The following is a 12043-nucleotide window of genomic DNA, read 5'->3' as shown; positions in this document are numbered from 1 at the left end:
GGTCCCAGAGTCTGGAGGAAGAGAGGAGAGGCTGCTGCACACAATCCAAGCTGCTTGAGGTCTAGTGTGAAGTTTCCACAATCAGTGATGGTTTGGGGAGCCATGTCATCTGCTGGTGTAGGTCCACTGTGTTTTATCAAGACCAAAGTCAGCGCAGTCGTCTACTAGGAAATTCACATTTCCCTCTGCCAAGCTTTTGGAAATGGAATTTTCATTTTCCAACAGGACTTGGTACTTTTGGCAGTGTGGACAGGTGCCAAGACCTGGTTTAATAACCATAGTATCACTGTGCTTGATTGGCCAGCAAACTCACCTGACCTTAAACCCATAGAGAATCTATGATGTATTGTCAAGAGGAAGATGAGACACTAGACCCAACAATGTAGATGAGCTGAAGGCTGCAATCATACAACCTGGGCTTCCATAACACCTCTGCAGTGCCACAGGCTGATGGCCTCCATGCCACATTGCCGCATTGATGCAGTCATTCTTGTAAAAGGAGCCCCTACCAAGTATTGAGGGCATTTACTGGACAGACTTTTTATTTGGTCAACATTTCTGTGTTAAATGTTTTTTACACTTGGTCTTATATAATATTCTAATTTTCTGAGATAACGACTTTTGGGTTTCCCTTGGCTGTAAGCCATAATTATCAAAATTAACAGAAATAAACACTAGAGAAAGTTCACTCTGCTTGTAATGACTCAATATAATATATGGGTTTCACTTTTTCAATTGAATTACTACAAAAAAAAATTACTTTTTGATGATATTTTAATTTATTAGGATGCACTTGTAAATAAATGAGTTCCTGGAGGCACAGGTGACAAACGGACATAATAATTTGCCATTCAACCACAGAGCCAGCATAAGGCATAAGAGAAATACCGTATATACTCGAGTATAAGCCGAATTTTTTAGCCCAGTTTTTGTGCTGAAAAAGCCTCCCTCGGCTTATACTCGAGTCAGCAAAAAAAAAAATTTTTTTTTTTTTTTTTTTTAAGGAGGGTGAGGGGGGTCTATGACCAGCCACAATATCAATGTATAGAATCTCCCATAAAATAGTGCAGAAAAAAAAAAATCAAAAAAATAAAAGTTCTAAATCACTCCTTTCTCTAGAATACATACAAAAGTAGAAAATTAGTGTGAAACACAAACATTAGGTATCCCTGTGTCTGAAAGTGCCCGGTCTATTGAATGTAGGGGATCTGCAGTGCTCCTGTTCTGTTGGGATGGGGATAATAGGAGCACTACACTTACCCTATATTCAGCCAGGCTAAATTCCAAGTGGGGGAAGAAAAAAACAGTCCTCAAGCTCCGGGAAGGGGCAGACAGACAACCAAAACACCCCCTCCCCTTCCCCAGCATCTACTGCACCCAAAAACTCCGACCATTTTCATTTTTGAAATTTTCCAGTAGCTGCTGCATTTCCCCCCCTCGGCTTATACTCGAGTCAATAAGTTTTCCCAGTTTTTTGTGGTAAAATTAGGGGGGTCGGCTTATACTCGAGTATATACGGTAACTTAGTATTTTTTTGATTAATGTACCCATTTGGGGGTTTGTTTTTTTTTAACTGAAAGGGATATTGCTTCAGTGGTTCTCTTTTACGATAAGTGGATCCTATTATTTTTTATAAATTTTTGGAGGAAGGGTGAATGTAAAAAAATGCTATTTTTTTGGCATGTTTTAAGACATTCACTGCATGGTTGAAGTATCATGTTAACATTGGAGTTCTCAACTTTGAGGCAATACAAATGTATTTCTTTTATACTTTTACAAAATAAATCAGGTTTATGTAAAAATTATTTCTTGCATTTTATTTTGTTACTGTTCCGTTTTTTTAAATCACTATTTCAGTTTATGTATTTTATTAATTTATTCCCTTTATGGGACAAAGCGATCATTTGATTGCTAATATAAAGCTTTGGTATACTCCTTATACCGAAAACATTATTGCCTGACAGTCTAAAACGGACAGATACTCTATTAGGCATTCAGCCATCACAGACCTGGAGACTGTCAGCACCCTGCAATTGCAGAGGAGAAGCAGATGGAGCCTCCTCTTTCTGTAAAATCCTTAGATACTGCAGACAACACTTGGGACTGTATAGCTGAAATAAGTGTTATCGCCAATCTTCGCTGTTACAATGGGAGTGTGGCTGTTAATCACCAATTTACTGATGTGATCACATGATTTATTCTGCAACAAAAAAAATGTTTATAGCTGATACAAAAACAATGCTTGGCTTAGCTACTGAACTAAGGCAGACAGCCATGCATATCACTGATTTAACCCAAGTCAGAAGTGGAAGTGCTAGGGTCTAGAAAGGGGGTGTGATAACACACGTCATAAATAAAGCATATTAACAAGTTCAATATTTTACAGTCCATAAACAATGTAAATTCTTAGCTGAGGAACAAACCCTTTAATTATTCACATTTATAGGCACAGAAATTAGAGAATTCAATGTTGTCTTGGTGTAACACAACCATTGAAAAAGCATAAAATTGTCATGCAGCAAATCCTTGGTTGTTTATAGGGTGTCTTGTTGGGCGTAGCTATAGGGGGACAGAGGTAGCAATTGACTGAGGGGGCCCAAAGGCCTGTCTACAAAATAAGAAGACACCAGTGTTCTATATCGCACATGACAAGTGGGGGTCTCATTAAAAATTTTGCATTGGAGTCCAGGAACTTCAAATTACGCTTCTGTGTATCTTATATACATGTGCTGCTAGTCAGCATTTCACTGTACCAGTAAAATACATAGCTGAGATTGTAACAACTTTGTACCTGATGCCCTCAATTGTTACAGATGTTGCAGCGATATTTGTAGCTACTACACACTTCCTGATGCCTTTTGGAGGTGGGAGAAAGATTCTTTTCTGCTGATCTGCAAAGTGACACAGGATATAAAAAATGAGAAATGTAGTTCAATACTTTGACGCACATTATGATAACAATACGCATTGAAATATTTCCCTTTACCTAAAAAATCATGCTGTTTAGAACAGAAGACTTACATTTCCCCAGCAATTCTTATTCAGCATATACTTTTTTTTTAATTTTAAATGTATAGAATATAAAGCAAAACATAATAAGGAAGAAAAGAAGCCAGATCACCTACTTGGTGCAAAAATGCAAACTGGTTTTAAAGTATACAGTAGAGACAAAAAATAGAAATAATGGATTACCACTTGGTATGATATATGATATGGTATAAAAGTAAAATTCTATTTATTTATTGCAAACCCTCATAGTAAGACAGGTCACCAACAAAGCAAGTGACAAAGCCTTCACCTCCAAGCCATATTCCAGGTAATGAAAACAGGACATGGCTAAGTAGCTCTGGATTCTTCTGATTTGGAGGAAAAAAAATTGTACTGTAATGTGCAGAACATAGGCACACTGCATAGGGAGCCCCACAGGGTCAGGCCTGACAACCAGGAGCTGCGGGGACAGCAGTCTGACAGAACCAGCAAGAAAAGGTAGGTAAGGAAGGAGAACACTGCCTGGAGGCCCATAAGGGATACCCACTGCAAACGCTTGAGAAGGAGCAATTGGCAGCTCACAGTTCAGAAGAACCATGTAGCTTGAGAGGACAGTCAGTTGAGAAGACAGACTGTGGCCCAGCAAGAACGCGGGACGAGTCTGTAAAACCCGCCACAGAACAAAATAAATTCCATAATTGAAAAGGAGGAGGAAGGGCCAAGCACCTGGTTTCAACCAACCACAGCTGATTGAGTGTGAAGGTCTGCCGTCCAGGACTGAGTGGTGCAGAATATATCTGCGACGAGGAAAGGGAAGGGAAAAGGGGAAAAGGGAAAGGAGGATCAGGGAGCCCCAAATGCATCCATAAGGGACCAATTCCCCTTGGAGGCTAAGACAGCAAGTTGTGAGATCTCAAGGAAGTTATTTGGCAGAACAGATTGCCATCAAGAGATTGGAAATAAAGATTTCCATCAGGAAAGTCGCATCCATGACAGGAGCAGGCAAACTGGGGACGAAAGGAATATGTCCTTCAGAATAGGTAGAATGCCTATTCAATATCATAGGACCAGTTATGCCTGGGGAGGAAAGCCTGAAACCGATCCCTCTAAGATGGGCGAGAGTATACCTAAGATGTGGTATGTTAAGATGGACAAGGGAATGTCCATAAACTTCTGCAAGCCAAGTGGGAGGAGAGGGAATGTTCCAGAAAAGCAGAGGTCCCTTAATTGGAAGACGCATGTGGAGAATCTTGACAGAACAAGTAGACCCTCCAGAGAAGCCTTGATGTCCTTGGGGTGAAGAAAAAAGAAAAAAAAAAAGGAGGAACATCCTTTCTAGGACCCACAAGTCAGAACTGGCTTGGACCAGCAGTAACTGGTAAGATATGGAAGGCTTTCTTCCATGGAGATGAGGCCAGCCACAACTACCACCAACCCCAAGATGCAGGGAGTGGACCTAGCAAGTAACCGCAGAATCAAGAGTCCAGAATAGGATTGGCAGACCGAGGTATACAGTAAACAGTACACCTTGTTAGGGTTTAACCAGAGCAGGAGCACTGTACACTAGCAAAGGGGAAGTGTATGTATTGAACAGGTCGTGCGACCATGGCAAGCCCATAAACTGCAAGGATTCTAGCTGGAGACTAACAGGAGGCCACAAGCAAGTGGAGCATTCCACAATAAGACAGCAGGATGCTAAGAAACGTTGATTAGTTCACATGTAAATTACGTGTGGCTTATTTTGGCACCAGAAAAAAACGCTTCCTAATTAGGAAGCTTTTTTGGACCTTGCCGCGCTTTTTGGAGCTTTTTTTGGTGCTTTTTTTTTTTTTTTTAAAAAAACAGCTTCAAAAAACGCCAGACTGTTTTCCCTTCCCGTAAGTGAATGGGCCGGAAAAAAAAGCGTCGACACTTTTTTTCTTCAAAAAACCGCACGGAAAACAAGCGCGTTTTCCGCCTCCCATTCACTTCTATTGCTTTCTTCAGGCGGAAAACGCGGGAAACGCCTGAAGAAAGGTCATGTCGCTTCTTTTTTTCTGCTAGCAGAAAAAAAAAAAAGCTACCAGTCTACATAGACCAGTATTGTAAAGGGGCGGATTTTGAAGCGAAATCCGCTGTCAAAATCAGCCTCTTTGCCCCATGTGAACTAGCCCTACGGATGGAAATCCCAGCAATCTCTAAACTCACAACCCAAGGTTTACAAGAACAGTGCTCTAACCTCTGAGCATTGGTCAGGCAGTAGTAGGTCCCTAAGGTCTGAATAGAAAAAAAAAAACAAAAAACTGAAACAACAAGGAACTGGAAACTCCTCAGGCTAGCCTAGACTGCCAGGAGGTGTCAGGAAGGAACAGATGGCCCGCTTCTAATAGGCGGCCTAATAAATATACTGCATTACTGAGCAAGAAGATAAAGGGAAATGTTCGTTGTTGTACCGTGTTAGCCAGTGGGTTGGAAATATAAAAAAACACGAAAACTTGGTAATCTTCAGTAGTTGATACCTTTTTAATGGCTAACTCATAATGATGACAAATGGCTAACGTTTCGAAGCGCAAGGCTCCTTTGTCAAAGCAAATTTAAAAACATTTTTGAAGGATGCATATATATATATATATATATATATATATATACACAGAGCAGGCACAAAGGGTGTTAGATTTCAGGAGGAGGGGGGGGTTGTAGTGTATTTAATTATGTGTACCAAATGCTCCACTGATAATCTGTATGTTGGAGAGACCGGACAGCAACTTAGACTGCGCATGAACTCACATCGCCATACTATTAAAGAACAAAGATCTGACCTTCCCGTGTCAAAACATTTTTGCAGGGGGGACCACAACATTACCAATGACATGAAAATTCTGATTTTGAGAGGGAATTTCAGATCTAAGAGAGAAAGACGCATACATGAATATAAATTCATGACATTGTTTCGGACACTAGAGTGTGGGATTAATGCATCACAGGGGTTCATGTCTTTTTACAGTAGTGTGTGATCTGACAAGGACCTGTAAGTGTTTATATTGTCTCCACCAATTACCACATTGTCTCTAGCAAATGTCTCCACCAATTGCTTACATTGTCTCACCAACTACTAACAACCCCCCCCTCCTCCTGAAATCTAACACCCTTTGTGCCTGCTCTGTGTATATATATATATATATATATATATATATATATATATATATGCATCCTTCAAAAATGTTTTTAAATTTGCTTTGACAAAGGAGCCTTGCGCTTCGAAACGTTAGCCATTTGTCATCATTATGAGTTAGCCATTAAAAAGGTATCAACTACTGAAGATTACCAAGTTTTCGTGTTTTTTTATATGAGCAAGAAGAGTAAAGGAGGGCCCTTTCACCATTTTGTTTATTGTTTGCTTTTTCCCTCCTCTGTTGTGTCTTGTTCAAACACAGCTCAAAGTGTCAGACCAAGAGTGTCTGGAGGTTGGAAATTAGACATTCATTTGTAAACCATTCTAGCATTCTATGCCAGCTCAGGCATGGGTTAACGTAATCCATAACGACTTCCACAATGTTACATGATCACAGTTCACTGTAACGGGAACTGAAAAGGGGAACACAGCTACGCAGCCTGTAAAAACAGATACAGATATTGTGAAAGGCATAAAAAACATGGGAGACCTGAAGTGTGGCATCTGATTAAAATCAGCCCCATACCTGAAGAATGGGCTGTCCAGGTGTTACCGCTCCACAGAGAGAGAGCTTATCAGGATCCCAAACAAGTTCTGTTGTGAGAGAAAAGAGACATTACAAGAAGGGACGGAAGACTCAGCCTGCAGAGGGAGTCCAGTACAGCCTGCACGGACTCCTTCGTGGCAGAAAGGTAGTTTGCAGAGACTCCGGGCCTGAGTCAGAAAGGTCTCCCAGGGAGGCTAGCTTTTCTTCACCAAAAGTAGTCTTGTGATGAGGTGGCCAAGAGGGAGGAAAATGGAGAACTATATCAAGCCCCTCCAGGGAACTGCATACCTCCCATCCGTCCCGATTTCCGTGGGACATTCACGATTTGGGGGCAGAGATGGAGAGGACATGAATCTGGGGGCAGAGATGGAGGGACATAAATCTGGGGGCAGAGATGGAGGGGACATAAATCTGGGGGCAGAGATGGAGGGGACATGAATCTGGGGGCAGAGATGGAGGGGGGACATGAATCTGGGGGCAGAGATGGAGGGGACAAGAAACTGGAGGCAGAAATGGAGGGGACATGAATCTGGGGGCAGAGATGGAGGGGACATGAATCTGGGGGCAGAGATGGAGGGGACATGAAACTGGGGGTAGAGATGGAGGGGGGACATGAAACTGGGGGCAGATGAAGGGTGTATATGAAACTGGGGGAGAGATAGAGGGGGGACATATAATTTACGGGTGACTGTAGGACGGTTATACTGTGTGCGGGCACATGAAAAATTAATGAATGGGCGGAGTCAACACAAAAGTGGGTGGGGCTGAATTTGCACATTTGGTCCCTCTTTTGGTTCTTCAAAAGTTGGGACGTATGGAACTGCATCTTGCCCAAGAACAGAAAAAGCTTTAAATCAGAGCTCCAACTTGCAGGAGGGGCAAAAGGGGCTGCAGCACATAGAAGCAATTCTGAGAGAGGGGATGCCAGAAAAGCAGCTCTCCAGCTTCATGTAAAGTATAACACCAGTTTGAATCACTAGCACCCCATCACGGCATGCCACTGTATTTTATTTTATTGCCCTGAGAAAGGGACTATGTAGACCATAGTGCTAGGCCATAGTAACACTTGTAGTGGAGGAAGAATCTTAGTCTGGACTAACCCCACCAGCGCCTAAGATACTGCAAGGGAAATGAAGGGCCAGGACCCTTGAATTAGAGTGAGGTGCTTATCCCAGGAGACTGCTCCCCAGTTCCAAGCACCAATGAGGAGAACGTCACTCTATTGCTGAGCCCAGGGAAAGGGCCAGTAACTAAATGTGCCTGGAGCAGGTAGCAGGCGGAATATATGAGGCAGGTCTGATATAATGGGCCTGGAGTCAGAGACTTCAGCCAACACGATCCTGTATCAAAGATAGGCAGGGAGAAGGGTCCACTATAGCAAGGAAAGGGCAGAAAGGACTGTACTGGGAGTACAGACGGGTGGAACACATTTGTTACATCAATCCCCTCAAGAGGGCACTCCGAAAGGCTTGATGAGCACAGGTCGAGCGGTAAGAGGAAGTCCCCTAAAACCCTCCTCATTATTTGTTTTGAATGGAAAGTGAAGGGTCCTCCCACCCTTGCAAAAGTCTGCTACCGATCTGACAGAGGGGAGAGTGAAACTCCCCCTACAGGCAGAAAAAAATGCCTGAACTGCAGGTGAGAAGTAGCACTTCACTGGAGGGAGGTGAGGCTAAATGCAACCTAGGCCTGGCAGAAGCCTGGGACTAAATTAGTTCATCCATGCTGCCATGGAATATCCTGGTGCCATATATTCATAGAATCTCCTGGGGTATTCCTTATTAAACCAGGTCTTGGTACTTTTGGCAGTGTGGACAGGTGACAAGTCCTGTTGGAAAATGAAAATTCCATCTCCAAAAAGCTTGTCGGCAGTGTGAGGCATTAAGTGCTCTAGAATTTCCTGATAGACGACTGCGCTGACTTTGGTGTTGATAAAACACAGTGGACCTACACCAGTAGATGACATGGCTCCCCAAACCACCAGTGATTGTGGAAACTTCTCTCTAGACCTCAAGCAGCTTGGATTGTATGCAGCAGCCTCTCCACTCTTCTTCTAGACACTGGGACCGCGATATCCAAATGAAATACAAAATTTACTTTCATCTGAAAATACCTTTCACCACTGAGCAACAGTCCAGAACTTTTTGATGATATTCTAATTTATTGAGATGCACTAGTATGTTTAGAGCAGGTCATCAATATCAAATGAGTGTGTGTCTAAGAGATGTTTGAGTCTGCAGCACTCAGCCAGGAAAAGTTTCCTCTTAACAGTATGTGATGGCCTTGTCTGGCCAGTATGCAGAATATGGATCAGTCTGCTTCCTGCTCCATTCTCTGAGAATTAGCCACTTTGAACAGATGACCAAGGGGACAGAGATGACCCAGATAGATCATGAATATTTTTAGCCCAGAAAACCCATTTAATTACCTATACTAAGAATATATCATCAATATCACGATGTTGAAAAAAAAAACCTTTAAACAAAATAACAGACAGTTAAATCTTAGATCGAAATAACTATTTTTATAAGTAGTAGCCTTAATATATTTAGATTGGTGCAAAACAGCAGGTGCAAAATTATTCTTTAAGGAGTCTAAAGAATTCCCAGAACAATTCTAATGGGATACAGAAGTTTCCACAGGAGTTTCTTTTTATTGTCAACTAGTTAATATGTATACACCTTTCGCTTTAATTTGAAGCTTTAGCGATAGTTGCAATTCATAAATTATTGCAATTTTAAGAATGCTAAAAAAGGAACGCAAATTTTTTATAGCATATTACAGCTTGTGTGCGTTTTTCCTATCTCCCTATCCCAGCAGTTTTCTGATCCTTCTTCTCACTTCCTGTAATCTTTCAACAAGCAGTTGGACGGGCTTTGACTGTTTGATGGACAGGACACTATGACATACGTCACTAGATATAGACAGACATCGACCTTTACTATGAGAGATTATTTGTTATCAATACTAGAAATCTATAATAATGCATATGAAATATGCGCTGTAAATGTTTATTACGTTGCACAGGTTTGGAGAGAACACTTACATGTTCCCAGGCAACAGACTTGCTGTAAACTCAATGATATCTTTGTGTATATAGGGAGATAACAGAAACTGTCTGGGCCTTTACTAGCAAACTGCAATTAGCTGATCTAATTGCCCTGACAGTAGAGCTAAAGATAACAGCTCTGGAAGTGAGAAAAATCTGGAGAACTCAACCCCCCAAAGAGAAGCAAGTTACCATAATGCTTGGACCTGTGATATCAGATACAGGCTGGGAACAATGGAAACGATGTGTAAACAATGAGAGGAATAGTTTACATAACAGACAAATAAAGCAGCATTTCTAAACAAATATATTTAGGAAAACTCTTGAATTTACAAAAGCCAAAAACATAGACAGGATTCTTAAGATGGGAATACCCTTTTAAATACTGTCATTTTAAATAACAAAAACCTTTTCTTACCTGTTGGCATAGACCCATACAATGGTAAGATAAGAAGACCTTCCACATTAGAGTCAAAGACATCATGCCGGTAGTCTATCATTTCAGCTTTTTGGTACAAAACATCACAAGCCTTCTCAATTTCTGATTGCCCTGTGGTATATAAAATTAACTGGTATAGTGAACTTTCCTAGGCCAGGAAACAAATAACTTCCAAAGATGGCTCTGAAAGCTAGGATATTGTGGATGAGAAAGGTTGTTCGTGTTTAAAACAAGTGCCATGTCATATAGTTCATACGGGGACATGGAGGCGGATTTTGACAGCGGAATCTACGTCATAATCCGCCTCCATATAATGCTAGTCTATGTAGAGGGCGAGATCTTTTTTTTTTTTTTTTGCTAGCATTTTTTAACGCTAGGCAAAAAAAGAAGCGACGTCCTTTCTTCAGGCGGAAGCCACGGCACGCTGAGCCGCGGCTTCCGCCTAGCAGCAGCACCCTCCAATGTCGGCTCATTCATTTGAGCCAGCTACGGAGGGGAAAGCCGCGACTGCAATGGTTGTGGCAGGCGGGTTTTGACCCGAGAGTGACGCGGCTCCCGTGTCACTCTCTGTGTCAAAATCCGCCCCCACCGCCCCCTGTGAACGAGCCCTTTAAGCCTGCCTCTGAATGAAGTGGATCATAAGAGCTATGAGCAATAAAGATTTGACACAGGTGAATGGCTGATTTAGACAATTTTCTGCCAAACACTAACAACTATTTCAGACACAAAGAAGTGCGACACAGACCAACTAATGGCAGAAATCTGTGGAGAAGCTAATCTTGTTCTTGTCAAACAACAGATCCACAACCCACAGTTGAGGCCCTGACCAGGCTACAGGGATCTTTCTGTGATTTGTTATTTAATATGGAATTAGTATGGCAATGTCATCCATGACAACCATGAGTGACAAGTCATTAAGGAAATGTCTGTCTGAAATTAGTAATGTTTGGCCACCATTAGAAATGCAGGCGGATTTTGACGTGGAATCCACCTCAAAATCCGCCTGCAAAAACGGCTCCCATTGACTTCAATGGAAACCGCTCGCTTTTTTTCCCTACTAGCTAGTAACGGAAAAAAAAAGCGAGATGCCCTATTCCACGGCTGATTCAGCCACGGCGTCCGCGTCTCAAGACATGCTCCTGTTTAGGACCATTCATTTGGGCCTAATCAGGAGCGGGATGCCGCTAGCCGCACTGGCATCCCATTGTGGCTAGCCGTGCGGAAGTTTACACAGCAGAAACTATTTTACTGCATTTCATTATGCAAAAGCTTTGCCCTAACTATAAAATGTTTTCAATGCCACGGCCTATGATCTTTTTAGGACCAGCTTACCTGTGAGAAAAACAAGTATATCCCCAGCCAGTTCATTTAAATGTGTCTGTAGGGTCACTTTCACAGTCTAAGGTAAAAAGAAAAACACGTTAAAGATTACATTTATAAATTCTGTGCTTATGTTACTTACGGTCAATTTTGCTACACAGTGACACCTCAAGATAATTTTTCCTGGACAAATTGTACAAGTACTACATATCAGTTGCAGATGTTGTATTGCATTTGGTAAAGCTTTTCTAAGGGCAATGCTACACGAGCCCTGGTCGCCCATACTTTCACTTCTATTTAAGTGAAACATTGATTAATTTCAGCTGGATTTAATTACTGCCCTGTGGTTTTGTTGTTACCACATTATTAGTAATTAACCCTTTCCTGTTGCAGGCATTTATTAATTTCCGTTTTTGAATTTATTTTTAAGCTCACAGAGCCATATGGGGGCTTAATGTTTGCGTGGAAAATTGTACTTTGCAATGGTACCATTTAATATTCTTTATGATGTACTGGGAAGCTGTAAAACATTCACAATGGGGTGGAATT

At 41.7% G+C, this 12043-nt stretch overlaps 1 protein-coding gene across 2 annotated transcripts in view; it reads right to left on the bottom strand.

Moving 5' to 3' along the window:
* Positions 1-12043, bottom strand: part of DHX40 (DEAH-box helicase 40) — a 90667-nt gene that overhangs the window by 58638 nt on the left and 19986 nt on the right. For both annotated transcript variants that reach the window (XM_075264766.1, XM_075264767.1), the window contains exons 6-8: positions 11507-11573; positions 10154-10285; positions 2792-2891 (exon numbers count right to left, since the gene is read on the bottom strand). In XM_075264766.1, coding sequence (XP_075120867.1) covers positions 2792-2891; positions 10154-10285; positions 11507-11573 — 299 coding nt within the window. The remainder of the gene's footprint in view (positions 1-2791; positions 2892-10153; positions 10286-11506; positions 11574-12043) is intronic.

This window comes from Leptodactylus fuscus, chromosome 2, assembly GCF_031893055.1.
Source record: "Leptodactylus fuscus isolate aLepFus1 chromosome 2, aLepFus1.hap2, whole genome shotgun sequence".
NCBI classification, from domain to species: Eukaryota; Metazoa; Chordata; class Amphibia; order Anura; family Leptodactylidae; genus Leptodactylus; species Leptodactylus fuscus.
This window is presented reverse-complemented; position numbering and strand designations above follow the sequence as displayed.